This window comes from Mastigoproctus giganteus, chromosome 6 (genome assembly GCF_048544385.1).
Source record: "Mastigoproctus giganteus isolate SK-2022 chromosome 6, ASM4854438v1, whole genome shotgun sequence".
Taxonomy (NCBI): domain Eukaryota; kingdom Metazoa; phylum Arthropoda; class Arachnida; order Uropygi; family Thelyphonidae; genus Mastigoproctus; species Mastigoproctus giganteus.
The window spans coordinates 167074115-167092398 of NC_143580.1; the positions used below are offsets into that span (position 1 = coordinate 167074115).

At 38.3% G+C, this 18284-nt stretch overlaps 1 protein-coding gene across 1 annotated transcript in view; it reads left to right on the forward strand.

The window, feature by feature from the left end:
- Ctf4 (Chromosome transmission fidelity 4) overlaps positions 1 to 18284 on the forward strand; it is a 454523-nt gene that overhangs the window by 331601 nt on the left and 104638 nt on the right. Inside the window, exon 17 of the mRNA XM_090376337.1 lies at positions 12713 to 12821. Within this exon, the coding sequence (XP_090232463.1) occupies positions 12713 to 12821 (109 nt within the window). The remainder of the gene's footprint in view (positions 1 to 12712; positions 12822 to 18284) is intronic.

The window sequence follows — 18284 nt, forward strand, 5'->3', positions numbered from 1 at the left end:
GACTGAGTTTTATAAGGATTGAAATTAAGTTATCTTTGCCCCACTGGAGAATTACCTGGAGATCAGCATTTAAGGAAATGGTAGTGGATATTCAAGAAGTTGGGGCTGTTTGAGCAGGGCAAGGTTTCTCAAACTGGAAAATAGAATGCAATGTGGGCATCATCAGCAAAACTATGGATAGGATTTCCGGTCAATAGAAGAAGGTCATTAATATACAAAAGAAAGAGTGGGAGAAAGAACTGAATCTTGGGGAACACCAGCATTAGTGGAAAAGTTAGAAGACAGAAAGCCGTCTACCATTAACCAGTGAGCGGGCAGAGATAAAATTGGATACTCAATTACAAAAAACAGCTGGCAAACCATAGGATGGAAGCTTATTAAAAGACATTTGCCAAACACGAACTAAAGCCTTGGAGATGTCAAGAGCAACTGCTTGTGTTTCACCAAACTTTTACATTGACTTTGTCCATAAATAGGTAACATAAGCCAGAATATCACGCTGACTGAATCCATACTATCGATCGTTGATCAGACAGAATGTTTCTAGATAGTTTAAGAGTTGGCGGTTAATTGATTTCTCCATTACTTTAGAAAAAGTAGAAGTAATGGCAATGGGATGACACTTGGATGGGAGGGATTTGTCACCCTTTTTAGCAACTGGCTGGATATGAGCAAATATCCAAACAGAAGGCAAAACACCTTTGGAATAAGGAAGTGAAAAAAGCAGCAAAGAATAGAATTAGGTTCAGGAGCTCAGGTTTTGAGAACAAGTGGAGAAATGCCAGCATGACCTGGAGCTTTCTTAGCATCAGATTCATCAAAATCCTTCTGACATCCTTTTGACAGAAGACCACAGGCATTGAATGGAGTATTTGAGGTGATTTACCAAGATCATCAATACATGAGTTGGAAGAAAAATAGGATGCCAGCAGGTCAACTTTATCTTTGGCTGATGTGGCAACAGAACCATCTGGTTTTGACAGAAGTAGGAACAGAGATAGGCAAAAATTGCAGCCAATAGTTTTAGCAAGAGACCAGAATGGTCAGCTGCCGTTAGACAAGAAGCAAGTTTTCTACTCTTAGCCTATTCGAAATCTAGTTTGGACTGATTAATAACTGCTTTACAAAGTATAAATGATACTTAATAATAAAAATTATTATGCTATATCGCTTATAAAAATGTAGCTGGAAATATTATACGATTTCGGAGAATATAGGATTAGTGGTTCGCTTTAAAAATATTATGTTGAAAGGGGTTCACGAGTCAAAAAAGGTTGGGAAACAATATTACTCGTCATGCCCTTAAAAGATATCTGCTTTACAGTGTCATCTACTTTTAGCTTTTGCTCCTTTTAGACATTTCCTGGTTCAAATCTACTTATCATTCTTGTACAATGTATTTCTTTTTTCCATGACAATAGAGCTTTTGTAGCTAAGAGTTTGATGGGCCCCTTCATTTTAATACCTTCAAGGGCATCCACGTTCTTCAAGCTGTCATAAACACTCATCAGAATGCTGAGTTGGTGTCTAATTTCTTCACATTCTCTTCACCAAACACACACATCTTTTTTGATTGTATCATGTTCTTGAGAGGTCCACAAAAACTGCACAAATAATCATTTTGTTAGGCTGTGATTTGTAATATAGCTGCACCCTGTGTTTAAATTCAGTTCAGTTTGACAGTTTATTGGCTTAGTGCTACCTGATGCTAATATATACCTAAATGCAATAATATGTATTACGCTATCAGGTTTATGTTATGCTATGTAGTTCCCAATGTACATTATGCTGTAAAATTTACGTTATTAGTTAATAAAAGTGAAATTTTTTGGCTGAAAGTAGAAAAATATAAGCCAACCTATGTGATTAGAACCTACGAGTTTCTTATTTATCACATTTAAAACTTTACAATTCCACTGTCGTCTATTGTACTACTAGTTAACATAACATGGTACAATATCTGTGCCAAATCACCGATACAAAAGCTTTATTAAGTCATAACTTACAAAGTCTCTAGATAAATTTAAAAATAAGCTAACAAACATGATTAAGTCTATTAAAGTTTTTATTGAACACAATTTTATTTGTTATTTAACTTAAAATTACAGAAAGTTTTCCATTAATGTTATCCATTCCTGGGAGCTTAAAATTCTTCATTATATAGTTTCAATTGACAATATAGTTTCTGTTGGTGGATATACATAAACTGGCCCAAAAAAATACAAACCTCTATTCAGTATCAATTGGGTCACCTCTGTTTCAAATAACAGCAAGTGTGTGGTGCTGTGGATTCTATAAGGTGTTTTAGTGTGTTTTGGTCTAATCGTAACCAATCTTCCAACAAAATATTGCATAACTGTGACCAAGTTGAAGGAAGAATATTTGTTACCAAATAGCTCTCTCCAGCATATTCCACACATTTGCAATACGATTGAGATTAGGTGAATGTGGGGGACCAGGAATGATTCATGCATGATTCTTATTTAATGTGTCGTTGGATTGTCATCAATAAAGTTGCCATCACCTTCGGGATAAAAGTATAGTATTGCAGGGTGCAGTAATTCTGATACAAAATTCAGGTACTTCCTGAATGATATTCAACATTTCATCGGTATCATTGGACCTAGGTCCATGCCAGCAAAACATTCCCTATGTTTTGTTGTCTAGAGAATGTCAAAACATTCTCTAGATGCTTGGGTTGTCTTAACAAGACAAGCAGGTTCAATTGCTTTGTGAAGTTTTCACTACACTCTCTACCTATTATCAATTCAAAACAAAGTGTATTGTGATTCATCTGACCACGACATTCACAGCACCACTGAAAGTGGATTTTTCTGTTTTTCTCTGAAACATTTGGCTTCCAAATAGGCAGGCAACTGCCAATTCACAGTTTCTTCAATTCCTGTATACATGGTATGGGTGGGAATAGGGGCAGTTCTGAGCTTAGTTGAATTTAGATATTGTTTGCTGCACACTGGATGTCTTATTTCTCCATACGGTCCTCTTTGTTTTTCTTCCATATTTACATCTTTGAGATATATAGAAGAACCACATTCCTTCCATTCATTAAAAACCTTTCAGATGATGCTTTTTAGAAAACAGTTATGTTTTTTTTTTTTTTTTTTTTATATAATTGTGGTTCCTGCTAGTGTGCCAACAATAAGACCTTTTTCAATGAGACAATACATCACCACCCCATGTCACAGTTTGCTTTGCATCTATTTGCATTTATTTGCATTTCTTCTATCTGTGACTGTCTTAATATAAAGGTTTGTTTTTTGGTCAGCGTGTGCATTTGTTGTTTTTAACTTAAGTGATATGTTGGCATATGCATGTGTATTGTGATATTTTGACTTAAATTACTAATCTTTGGACAAATTCAATGGAAAAGTTTTAAATTAAAGCTATTGCTGTTGACATTTCTAAGGCTTTTGATTGTAATGTGCATAAAGATCTTCTATATCAGCTTTCATTTTATGGTTTGTGAACAGTTTTCTATGTTTTTTTAACTTATCTAATGTCAGTGTTCCTAAGGTTTAGTCCTCTCTCCCACCCTTTTTCCCTCTTGTATATTACTGACTCTTTTCCACTGACTAGAAATCCTATCCATAATTTTGCTGATGGTAGTATACTATATTCATCCTTGCAGTTTTGAGAAAACTTTTGTACACAAACAGCTTCAGTTTTTCAAACATCCAACACCAATTCCTTAAATTCTGATCTCTAGGTAATTCTCCAATGGAGTGGCAAAAACAGTTAATTTTGACCCTTCTAAAAACTTAGAATATCATAATTGGCTTTTATCAAATTTCCATCTCATTTTCTGCTTAAACTAAAGCTTGCAACAAATGTAAAACAGTTATTAATCTATTCAAACTTGATTTTGAATAGGATAAAAGTAAAAAACTTGCTTCTGTCCAGATAGTTAAGCATTTGGCTCTCTTGGCAAAGCTGTTTGATTCTTTTCTAGCGTCACCTGTTCTTTTGTTTACTTGAAGAGGTTCTGTACTTTAAAGGACAAAAGTAAGAACTGAGAGAGGAAATCTACCTTTCTTTTTTATTCTATATATTCATTACTAACCCTTTATTTACTTCAACAACCGCTTGGTCACTGGTGGCACCGCTCCTGCCTCCACGTGGCGGGGCCTGTAACCTGGGGGCTAAAAGGAGCAGAGATGGAAACAAGTGACTTTCCACGCTTAGAGCCGAAGAGCTCTCAAGCAAATGACATTCATGACACTGACCATGACTTCTCTCTATCAAAGAGAATGAAGAAAGACATTGGCAGACAGGAATTACCAGCATTCCTGATAATACATTCTCTGTCAACACAACCTGTGGGCAAGCTCTCCCCCTTTATCATTCAGAGATGCCTTGAACGTGCCGCAGGCTCACCAAAAATGGTGAAACGTCTCCAATCTGGAGATTTATTAATAGAGACCACCAATCCTCGACACTCTGAACTATTATTAAGTTTGACATCTTTGAGTGGAATCCCAGTTCAAATCACACCACATAACACCCTCAATTATTCAAAGGGAGTGTAGTAGTAGTAGTAGTAGTAGTAGTAGTGGCACTTGATGCAAGAAAGCAAGTGTAGGAGCTTATGCAGCATCAGCCAAAAAAAAAAAAAAAAAAATCACACCATACCCTCCAATTGCCTGTCCAGTTCCTCCTTAAATTTATTTAACCTATCAACTTCCACAACGATAGATGGAAGTTTGTTCCAGCAATTAACCACCCGCTGGCTAAAGGCAAATTTCCGCACATCTATTCTACATCTATCCTTTCTTAATTTGAACTTATGTCCCCGTAGGTTCGTATTCTGAACAAGTGGGAGGATCCCATCAGAATTCAGCGTGCTCAACCCATTCAAGGCCTTATAGACCTCAATCAGATCACCGCGCAGGTGCCTAGTCTCCAGCCACTGCAATTTGCAGAACTTAAGCCTCTCTTGGTAAGAGGATCCCTTCATTCCCCTCACCAATCGTGTTGCTCTTCTCTGTACACGCTCAAGCAAATCTACATCCTTCCTAAAATGAGGCCTCCAGACCTGTACGCAGTACTCAAGGCGTGGCCTGACCATTGCCTTATACAGAGGGACAATCACCTCCTTTTCCCTGCTAGCAAAATTCCTATATATCATTGACAAAACCCCATGACCTGCCCTAACAGCCTGTCTACATTGCTCAGAAAACTTCATATCTGACTGCACAATTACTCCCAGGTCTTTTTCATTTTCTACCACCTTAAGTGTAGTACCACACAGTTGGTACGTTTCTCTGGGGTTACTTCTACCCATATGCAGTACTTTGCATTTGTCAAGGTTAAACTTCAGTTGCCACTTCTTAGCCCATCTGCCCAAATTATCTAGATCCTGTTGCAGTAGCACACTGCCATTACTGTCATTAACAACCCTGCCAACCTTCGTGTCATCTGCAAACTTCGACATTAAGCCTGATATACCTTCATCAATATCATTGATAAATATACAAAACAACAGTGGACCCAACACCGAACCCTGTGGGACTCCACTAATAACATTAGTCCACGAAGAGCAGCACCCATTGATTACCACCCTCTGTCTTCTCCCACTTAACCATCCTTTTATCCATTGTAGCAACTTACCCTTAATACCATTCTGCTCCAATTTGTACAGTAGTCTTCCATGTGCAACAGTGTCAAAAGCTTTCCTGAAATCCAAGTATATGATATCAAAATTATTTTTTGCATCCAGTTCCTTTGTGACCACATCATAATAACCAATCAAATTTGTCAGACAAGACTTTCCCTTAACAAACCCATGCTGTGTCTGAATTATTGCTGCAGTCTTGTCTAGATGATCCTGCAATGCATCTTTAACCAGTGACTCCATTATTTTACCCGGAACAGAAGTTAAACTAACTGGTCTGTAATTATTCGTGTCACCCTTCGAACCTCCTTTGTGAATTGGGGATACATTTGCACATCTCCAGTCCGTGGGACCCTCCCCTGAATCCAAGGATGCTCTCATAATTATGGCTAAGGGTTTGCTTAGTTGCTTTGCTGCCTCCTTTAATATAACTGGATAGATCCCATCCGCCCCAGGTGCCTTTCTTATGTTTAACTTCAACAATTTCTCCTCCACTTTGCTCTCAGTTATTACAAAATCATTAACACACTGCTACAATTTGATAACCTTCTTCCATTTTCAAACTGTAATGATTCCTCACGTGTGAATGTAGATGCAAAATACTCATTCAGTTTGTTTGCTCTCTGAGCAGGATCATCAACAGTCGAACCATCGATGTCAAGTGGACCAATCATATTCAGCCCCTTCCTTTTAGAGTTTATATAAGTAAAGAAATCCTTGCTGTTTTTCTTAGCATCTTTTGCCAAAGATTTCTCGTAATCCGCCTTTGCCTGCCGAACCTCCTTTGTGACCTGATTACAGACTAGCTTATATCTGCTACAGGCTTCTGCGTCGCCTGATAATTTATATGCATCCCATGCATTTTTCTTCTCTGTCACGAGTCTCATTAGTTCATTTGATAACCATTTAGGCCTAAACCTTGAACAATATTTCTTCATCAGTATGAAAAGTCTAGTAGCTTCCACGATTAATTCCTTGAATGCTTCCCACTTAGAATTTACTGTTTGTAACATCGTCAGTCGATCCCACTGTACAGAATTTAAAAACTGTCTGAGACCACTGTACTCCCCTTTACGGAAGCAAAAACCCTTTCCTTTACCCCTGATGGTAGTTACCTCTTTGAGTAAATTCCACTTCAGCACACTGTGATCACTGCCACCTAGTGGTTCCTTTATCTGCAAATTCTTAATACACGAATGATCACTGCTGATAACCAGATCAAGAGTATTACTTGATCACTGAATGGGATCTATTAAACGTTCCTGAAGATGAACTAGCCCAGGAACTTAAAGAACAAAAAGTCACTCAGGCAAAGAGGATCATGATCCGAAAAGATGGCAGTTTAGTTCCTACCCGGAGTATAATATTAACTTTCAGTTCTCCAAACCTACCAGTCAAGGCAGGATATTTAAACTGTCGTGTTCGGCCATATATTCCGAACCCCCTAAGATGTTTTAAATGCCAGAAATTTGGCCACTCCCAGACAGCATGCTGTGGAGACACAACATGTGGAAACTGTGTGTGTAAAACTCACGCACAAACAAAATGTAAGGCACCAACCCCACAGTGTCCAAATTGCAAGGGCAGCCATCCAGCATACTCCAAAGACTGTGACCTCTGGAAGTTGGGAAAAAAGATACAAAAGTATAAAGTTGAAAATAAAGTTTCCTACCAAGAGGCAAGAAAACAAATAAGATTAAATAATCCAAAATGCACTTATGCCTCTGCTACTTATAGTCACCAGTCAGTAGCATGTCAGACAGAAGTGTCCATCCCTCCAGATACATTGATCTCAGACTGGGCTCAGTCAGTCCTCTCGGTCCAACATCCATCAAAGGCAGTCGATCAATGCAGTAATACGCCACTGACAGTTCCATCCCAGAGACTTCCCCATTGTCAAGCAGCGGAAAAATTAGATCCAGTTGAGGTGAAGCAATCTCACCCCTCTAGCATGGACACCGATGATACCACCAACTCAGAAGATCTGCTTGAAATGCATACAGATGATATGGAAGAAGGCAATGACTCAAGACGCCCAAATTTTTCAAGAAAATTAAAATCAAAACATGAGATATAAACAAGCCTCTCACAAAAAGCAAACCAACTCCTCTTCCGCTCACAAAACCAAATAATGGAGCAAATCATACAATGGAATTGCAGAGGTTTTCGCAGCAATATTGATGATATCTATGAACTAATTAACCGTTACAATCCTGCTGCCATATGCTTGCAAGAGACAAATCTAACAACAAAAATATCCGTTTCAGTCAAAAACTAATACTATCTTCAGAAAAGATCGATCTGAAACTAACAGCCCCCATGGAGGAGTAGCTATACTAGTGGAATCAGGAGTCCCCTCCAGGCACATTCCATTACAAACACTATTAGAAGCTGTTGCTACCCATATAGTAATCGGTATCACACTGACACTAGCCTCAATTTATCTTCCGCCGAATCAATCATGTACAATTCACCAACTGTTAAATCTAATTTCTCAATCACCACCTCCTATTTGTTTACCAGGAGATTTTAATGGGCATCATCCATTATGGGGATCTCTGGTCTCAGACGGATGTGGTGAACTCATTGAAATGTTACTTGACTGAGAAAATTTGACACTATTGAATAATAGCTTACCGACATATATCCATTTTCGTACTGGGTCAACCAGTGCAATAGATCTCTCAATTTGCTCTCCGATCCTCTTCCCAACTATAGAGTGGGCAGTACATGACAATCCTCTAAATAGTGACCACTATCCGCTGATCTGTAGTATTCAAACCACCCATTCCAAACAAACTGAAACAAAAACAAAATGGAAATTTTCCAAAGCAAACTGGACGAAATTTACCAGTCATGTATCTTTTGATGATGACACCATAGAGTCTTCTGCTATTGACACTGTCACCGATCATATCACAATGCAGATACTAACAGCAGCAAAAGCCGCCATCCCAGTCTCAAATAAGAAACCATCTGCATACCAATCACTGGTGGAATGGCGATTGTAATAAAGCGAAGAGAGAAAAAAACAAAGCATGGAACACCACCTTCCGCAAACATCCCACCACTGCCAACCTTATTAACTTCAAGAGACTGAAAGCCAAAGCTCGTTATATCTGGCGGAATGCGAAAAAAGACTTGTGGATAAAATTTGCCTCCTCAGTCAACAAAGATACTGATACCCAAATAATCTGGGGAAAAATAAAGAAACTAAATGGTAAATATCATAAGTTGCCTTCTCCTATTATTAATTGGAATGGGAAGGAGATCTCATCTGTTGATGAAATTGTCAATGCCCTAGGAACGGTGTTCTGTGAATTGTCCGCCTCAACTGCATATCAAACATCTTTTCAAAAAATCAAAGCTGAAGCTGAGAAAAGGAAACTAAACTTCAAAACTGCATGTCCTTTTACCTATAACCAACCACTCACAATATCTGAACTGAAAGAATCTATATATACCTCAAGAAACAGCTCTCCTGGCCCTGATGGAATCTACAATATAATGATTCAATACCTCAATCAGAAATCACTAATTTCATTGCTAAACTTTTACAATAGAATATTCTCAGAACATATATTCCCTACTTCCTGGTGACATTCTTATGTAATAGCCATACCTAAACCTGGAAAAGACCATTCGATTCCTAACAACTATAGACCAATTTCTCTAACCAGCTGCCTGAGTAAAACTTTGGAAAAAATGGTTCAACATCGACTCACCTGGTACCTTGAATCCGAAAACATAATCAGTAATAATCAGTTTGGCTTTCGGAAGAATAGATCTTCCCTAGACCTCATGACCAAAGCCGAATCCAACATAAGAAATGCATTCCTCAGAAATCAACATCTCATCATGATATGCCTTGATATAGAGAAGGCCTTTGATACCACGTGGTGCTACGGTATCCTAAGAGATCTCCATTCTATTCATATGAGAGGCCATTTACCATATTTTATTCAAAGCTTCCTTCAGCACAGATCTTTCCAAGTGAGGTACCGGCAGGTTTTATCTCAAACATACATTCAAGAAGAAGGAGTCCCACAAGGCCTAAATAAGTTTAAGGCTCAGCTGGACAGGTATTTTGAACGAACAGAGGGGTGAAGTGGAAGTGGTTTTTTTTTTTTTTTTTTTTGGCTGATGCTGCATAAGCTTGCTTTCTTGCATCAAATGCCTCTACTAATGCTAATGGCTCTGTTCTTAGTGCCACTCTGTTTGCAATATGAATAAACAACATCACAAACAGCATTCCAAATACCGTTGACTCGTATCTCTATGCAGATGATCTTACCATAGCCTGTCATTCCCAGAATATGAACTATATTGAGAGGCATCTACAAATATCCATTAATAACATTGAATTATGGATTGCGCAAAATGGATACAAACTGTCAAGCCACAAATCTACAGCTATACATTTCTGCACGAAGCGCACAATGCATCCTGAACCCGAGTTGCACTTGGCCGATCATCCACTACCAATTGTGAACAGTATTCGCCTCGTAGGGCTAATTTTTGATAAGAAGTTAAACTTCCAGGAGCACATCAAGTATCCAAGAACCACTTGCACAAAGAAAATGAATATACTCCGGGTCATCTCCAGTACATCTTGGGGCGCCGATCGTTATACCCTACTCCACTTATATAGATCTCGGTTTAGACTACGGAGCACCTGTTTATGACTCAGCTAGGGAGACCACCTTGGCCCGTCTTGCACCCATCCAACATTCTTCTCTTAGGATAGCCCTAGGTGCATACAGAACATCACCAGTTCAAAGTCTTTATGTTGAGGCTCACGAACCTCCACTTAGCATCAGAAGAAAGATGTTGCTGATAAACTACTCAGCTAAAATTAAAAGTCTACCTACTCATCCGGTTTGGCCACTGTTGCATAATCCTCAATTGAAAACCCATTATACAAATAAACCTAGAACAATTCGACCTTCTGGTATCAGACTGCAGAATCTAACAGAAAGCTGGAATATTCAGCTTGATAATATCATCAGAGAAAAAAAAGATCCGGATCCCCAGTGGACTAACTTCACACTTTCTTCTGATGAATACTTTGAGCAATGGGGTAAAGGCTCTATAGCAGATATTAAAATCCAACAACTACATGTTGCTCACTCACAAAAGTACTCACACTTTACCAAGATCTATACTGATGGTTTGAAGTCTGACAGTCGAGTGGGTGCAGCTGCCGTCTTCCCTAATACAACTGTCTCAATTTCACTTCCAACCGAATGCAGCAGCTACACTGCTGAACTCCGTGCCATTAAGCTTGCTCTGGAAAACATCTTGCTAATATCAATAAATAAAAGTAAAATATATACTGATTCACAGAGTGCTATTTTAGCTTTGAAAAGGACTTCCCCACCTAAAAATCCTTTATTAAAGTTCATAAAACATAAGCTGATGCGTCTTCATGAGCATCAGAAAACTTATCTTTTCATGGATCCCTGGCCACAGTGGTATTCCAGGAAACAAATGTGCAGACAGTGCTGCTAAGTATCCTTCCATCATATCCTCAACAAATAACCTAGTCCCATATCCTGATTATAGACATACGGAGAACATCTATGGAACAATGGACACTTCTGTGGAAAATGCAAACAAATAACAAGCTATTTCAAATAAAACCTGAACCACAATTATGGACTTCTAGCCTTCGGAAAAATAGAAAAGTAGTAATCTTAGCCAGAACTCGTATAGGTCACACTCACCTCACACATCTCTATCTGCTTACAGGAAATGATCCTCCGCAGTGTGCACACTGCTCGCAACCACTTACAGTAAAACATATACTCCTTGAATGTAACTTGTTCAGCAATGCCCGACGAATGTCTTTTAGTTTCATTTCAGATCTACAGCAACCTCTCTCTCTCTGAATAGCATAATAGGTAAAGAAGCAAATCTCTCTGAATTCTTTTTGTATATAAAACAAATAAATATGTATGACCGTTTCTAACTGCCCACCGTGCAGTTATCATAAGTAACTCAATTAATTTGGGAGGCGCAATATGGCCTAAGTAGCTCTTGCGCCAGAAAACACCACAACAACTGTTGGCTGAATTTTGGTCCATTAGTAGCCATCTCATTTTCAACTGATGGTTCTTTGATAGTTCTATTGCTTCCTCAGCTAATGATGAAGCTGATTCAATGCCATCCTACTTTGCTTTTAAGATTCTTGTTCAACAATCTTAATGAACTTCTTATCTTACCCAACACATTCCACTCAGCACCTCCTGTGGTCTTTTGATAGAAAGATATAAGGGGAATTCCAAACAATCTTGGCACCAAGAAAGCTTCAGCTCTTGATGGAATTTCCACATTTTTTCTCAGTGCCTGTGCATCTTAGTTTGCTCCTATTCTGTGTTTCCTTTTTACACTTTTTTTCATATTAAATTTATGTTTTTCTTTTCTGCATAGAAATTTGCTCATATCTGGCCAATTCTTAAAATGGTTGACAAAACCCTACTGTTTGTTTATTGACCCATTGCACTTACCTGTATTCTTTCCAAAGTAATCAAGATTTATCAAACACCTACTCTCTCTCTCTCTCTCTCTCTCTCTCTCTCTCTCTCTCTCTCTCTCTCTCTCTCTCTCAAAACATCTGATCAATGATGGCCAATATGGATTCCATTAGAGCTGATCTATTGGTGATAGATCAGCTATTGGTTTGTGTTCCTCATCTTGGGAGAAATTTGCTGGAGTAATAATATATTGGGAGAAATAATATATATTTTTTAGAAATTATACATTTTTGGCATATAAATTGATTTATATTAATCTATTGCCAAATACTGAACATTTCTGCTTGTTACGATTAACTTTTGGGGAAATTCTTGTGGTATGGCCACTGGAATGTGTTTCTAATTGCATGTTTAAATGAAACTGATCTGGAAGCTTTGTACACAGTAATGATGCTGTACTGGAAATTTCTCACTTATGTAGAAAGTGAGAAAATCAAAACCGAAATACACGTGTAATTCAGTGAATTGTGTTTTGGCCACTGGGGAACAGTTATAATTTTTTGTCTGTTTAATTTTTTGTAAATAATTTAATTGTATTTTTTAGATTTACAGATGAAGGAACACCATGCACAGTTGATTCCTATGGAATTATGCGGATTTTAAATCATGACCTTGGAGATAATTGGATACAAGTTGCTAATACAAAATCTCATGTAGGTATTCGATTCTGCAAGTTTTTATGTATATTTCACTGAAATTGTTTTCATTAGTCAAATTGTAGTTTTATGTTTTAAATATTTTAAAAATTGAAGTACAATTCACAACATGAGATGTGAGTTCCTGAAAACTGTACCCTGTGTCAGTGTTTGTATGGTGGGAGGACCTCTGAGTGATGCTGCTGGCATTCTAGATTATCATCATTGGGATCCAACACACCCATAACTAGGTTCCAGGCTAATGCTATAGGAACCTGGTATGTTTGCCATGACCACTCAGAAATTCATAAAGTGGGATCCCGGTGGTTGAAGTGGCCCATCGTGAACTCACCACTTTGGCTCCTACTTCAGTGAGACAGGAGATCCTGGAATGGCTTGCCCAGTCAATCATTGAAACCTTGATAAAGCCATACCTGTATCCTCATGGTCCATGGAAATAGATCATGCGGACAATAGAAATGAGAACAATAGAAATGTGGGTATAGTGCTTGAGTAAGTGCTGCCATGCCACTCCTGAGCACACATTGCTTGCCTGGTGGTGTGCATCTTTTGGCTATAGTGGGTGGGAACCAGGCACTAAAGCATTAAAAAAAATTGTGAATCCTGATAATTTAAAACTTTCTTCTAGGACCCTAGCATTTTACCTATCAGGAAATAATGAAAAGGATTTACATGCCATTACCACAGCAAGGCATCCCAAAACTGAAAACACGTAAAGTCCAACACCTAGATTTATGCTAATACATTTTATTACTAGCAAAATGTTCTTAGGGAGATGTCACCACTTCTTTATTCAGTGCAGTTGGTAAAATCCTCTAAATCTATCAGATAGCTGATTTCTGGAGATGTCCTTTTCCTTCTGACGCTTTGCATCAAGCACTCAGAAGTTCCTTTGATGACAGAATGGGAACATCCCCCATAAAACACCAAACTTATCCCAATGGGATCTTCTTGAAGTGCAAGAAGAGGAAATCTGTTCTCAGCAAAATTCAGCTTAAAAGCAAATATTTGTACATGCATACGGATGGGAATCTGGTCTCGAAGAAGGCTCATTCTTGAATTTATATAAGCTGTCAACTTCCACAATGACAGATGGAAGTTTGTTCCAACAATCAACCACCTGCAAGCTAAAGGCAAATTTCTGCATATCTATTCTACAACTGCTTTCCTCAATTTGATAAAGTGCTGTTCCCACTCAACCAATAGTTCCGTTCAGTCACCATTGTTATTGATTTTGTAATCAAAATTCAACCCATGCACGGTACTAAGTACTATAGGTTTGATACCTTTAGTGTTTGGGGTTTTCATAAAAAAAAAAAAAAAACTAACTTGCATATAGTCCATTATTAGAGAAATCTTCATGCTTCATTGATTGTTTTGGTAGTTGGTTTTTGCAAATAACACATTGATACTTAGGCTTACTGTTTTTTGCCACTCTATTCATTTCATGTAGATGACTTTTCTCTTTTCATGAGCATGCAAGTATGATTTTAGTCATTTTGAGGAATATTTATTATAAAATAAATGGGTTTATATGACAATGTTTCCTAATGCCTAGCAGTACTCTTTTCACTATAACAAATTCACCGATAAGCCAAAACATTATGACCAGTGAATTGTTCAAATCGAAGCAATTGCAAGTGAACTACAGTGCGTGTGCGGCTCGAGACATGGTATAAAAAACACAACTGATACTGAGCTCCGTTAATCAGTGTTACTCTTGTTTTTCAGATGGGAAAGGCAGCAGACTTAAGCGAGTTTGACAAAGACCAAATTGTAATGGCCAAACGACTGGGTCAGAGCATATCTGAAATGGCACGGCTGGTGGAATGCTCACGGGTCAGTGACGGTTAGTACCTTCCGAAAGTGGTCCGAGGAGGGGGAACCCACGAACCGCCGGCTAGGTGTTGGATGACCACGACTCATTGGTGCTCGAGGTGAGCGAAGGCTCTCCCAGATGGTATGTGGCAACAGAAGGGAGACTGTGGCACAACTCACTGGTAATTGGAATGCTGGTGATGGGAGTAAAGTGTCACAACACACAGTACATAGAACCCTGCTGAAAATGGGGAGCGTGTAGCCGCAGGCCACTCTGAGTGCCCATGCCAACCACAGTTCACCGGCGACTACACCTACAATGAGCACAAGAGCATTGAAACTGGACCTTGAGTGATTGGAAGAAGCTTGTCTGGTCCGATGAATCGTGTTTCCTGTTACCCCATGTGGGCAGCTGGGTACATGTGCATCGTTTAACTGGGGAAGTGATGGCGGTGGTGTCATGCTATGAACAAAGCATATTCCGGTATCGAAGCAGAACATGCTTTGTTCTGCTTGGATGCCCTGGGTCCAGTCATCAGTGTGCTGGGCACTCTGTCTATCTCCTACCTAAAGATCATTGCTGGCCAGGTACACCCTTTCGTGGCAACAGTCTTCCCCTCTGGCGGTGCCGTCTTTCAGCAGGATAATGTGCCATGCCACACTGCCCAGATTGTTCGAGACTGGTTCGTGGAACATGAGGAAGACTTCCAGGTATTGCCCTGGCCTCCAAATTACCCAGACATCAATCCCATCGAGCATCTGTGGTTTGTATTGGAACAGCAACTCCGATCTACAGCGTCTCAACCACGGACCTTACAGGAGTTAAAAGATCTGCTGGTTACATGTTTGTACCAGATACCACAAGACACATTTAGAAATCTTGTAGCATCCATGCCTTGCTGGGTACAAACTGTTTTGGCTGCATGTGGAGTACCAACATCATATTAGGTAGGTGGTCATAATGTTTTGGCTCATCAGTATAGGCTTAGCATATTATTAATACACTAAGTTGGAATTTCCCTAAATGCTTATGCAGAACTTGCAACTGTGTGTTCTGAATTTGATTGAAGCAAAAAAGAAATGTCCGACAAACATGTAAAGAGAATTATTTATTCAAATATTTTTATCTCATGCACAGGAAAAATTACAAAATTGTTCAAAATTATAAAATTACAAAAAGAGAGAGGAGAATTAACTCTACAGCTGATAAGCATGCCGTTGCAGAAGTTGGGGCTGTGGAGATTTAGGAGGAGTTTTTTTCCAAACACATCACAAAATTTCTCTGTGACTGCAGAATCAGCACTGGCAACTTCACCACATACTTTTATGTTTTGGAAACCAGCGTGATGCTTGAACCTATAAAATCACCCAGTGCTTGCCACAAACTTGGATTCGGGTTCGCTGTATTTATCCTTAATATCTTCATAAATACTTCTTGCTTTTGCTTGAATGGCCATTGGACTCGGGCAGTTGCTTCCTAATCTGATTTTCCATCCATATTATTAATAGCTTTTCCATCTTCGATAGAGCACCTGAACACTGTTTTGTGATCACTGTTGATCTTAAATGCATTTATCCTTTAACGTGTTCTTTTATACACACACTGTCCTTTAAAATAGTATTCGCTGCTTCCGTGCAATAGATGACAAACTTTGCCCTGCTTCATACTTCTTAATTAATCATCATCATTTCTAAATTAATTTTATTTCGTTTCCTAGCACTGCCAGCACTTGCACTTTCCATTGGTCCTTTTCCCTTCACCATTAAAATAAGTAAATAGGAATGAAGAGAAGATTCTGAAAATTTATGTTTTTTTTTTTATGATTGAAGATTTCCGTGAAGGGGAACTCATTTCGCTGTAATACCGTAACATAAGAACCCACAGTATTATCACAAATGCAATAAGTTCAAGTTTACTACCCGTTTATAATAGATTGTGCTAACAGAAAATCCCAGTAAACTGGAAAGTGCAAATTGTTTTTATTGTTTTATGGTCGTTATCTCCAGAAATGTGTTTTAGAAAAATGTCAGAAAGGCATTCAAAATTGATTCTTATAACGAAACATATGATAACGATGAAAGTGTAGTGTAATTTCCATTATAAAAATGACCTTTTAGAGAGATAAATATCTTAGTTATATAGCAAAAATTTCAACTTCTGAGGTTTTGGAATGAATTACCAAAAAATATGTGTTATTGGGTTCATATTACGATACCTCCATTTATTCCTACGGGAGATGCAAAATACATTTCCACAATTTTTTTAAGTTTTCACCGGCCGGCAAAAACTTATGTAGAGTATTACGTAAGTCTGGGAGTGCCTGTATTTCATCCCACTCCGGCTGGCAGTATCTGTTTGACCCTCAGTATGCCGTGCTATATCACAATAAACCCAATGAGAACCTCCCCGTAGTGCTTGATTTCAAGAACTTACTCAGTTGGAACATTCCAGAATATCTTCCAAGACGTTGCTATTCCTGGACTCAATTTTCACCTCTTTGTCACAGTTTCTTTATAAGGTGGGGAAAATCCTTTTCAGCAAACACCAACTTCCAACAGCTACATGAAGCACATTCCTTAGAAAATTCAGAGAAAATACATATCTATACTGATGGCTCCAAAACAGATTCTGTTTCTTCCACCTTCTCAGTAGCTGTGTCTCTTCCTTATTGAATGCAGTATCTCTATTAGCAATTATTATCCATTAACAATTATTATTACTAATGCACCTGCAGAATTGTTCACAATAAAACTAGCTTCAGATAACATAAACAACCACCATATCAAGCAATCTCTGATTTATACAGACTCCTTCAGGGCAATCACTGCCATTCAATCTATTTTTTTTTTTCCTCTCATCCCATTCTTAAAGTGATCCAGTCTAAATTGTGTCACTGTGAAACAGCCGACCAGGAGGTTACCTTCTGCTGGATCCCAGGTAATGAATGTGTGAATGATGCTGTTAAACATCCTAACACTGGGTCTTTCTGTGAACTGAAAGTGCCCTACACTGTCTACAAATGCATTATTAAAATAACATATAGGAAACAATAGTCTCAACTCTGGCGAACTGAAATCAATAGTTGAACCTCCTACAGTAAAAAAAAAAAAAAAAAAAAGAGCCACAGCTGTGAGCATCTAATTTCAGGAGAAGCAGGTTAGAAGAAGTGATTTTGACAAGACTGCATTGACTATTCTCATCTAAATCAACTGTATTTGCTTATAGGAGAGAACTGTCCTCAGCGTTTCTATTGCCAGTTGCAGCTAAAAATAAAGCATATTCTCACTGAACGTACCCAACATCATTATCCAAAAATCCTGCTTTAGCTCCCTATACAACTTGCAGGCACGTATAACTTTAACCCATATTCTTGGCAATGATGCAAATTTCAAAGAACTATGTAACTATTTGAAATGCATAAATATGTATAATTGTCTCTGTTCATAATAATATGTAGAATTAGTCATAAGTAAATTGTGAACGGACAAAATATGACCCAAAAGGCTTTTGTGCCAAAACTCCCAAATACAACTACTACTGAAACAGGTTTCTTCATTTTCCAACTAATGACTGTGTGATTACAACCTTACCCCTGATATTTTCTCTGACATGCTGGTACAAATAATAATTATTTAGTTTAT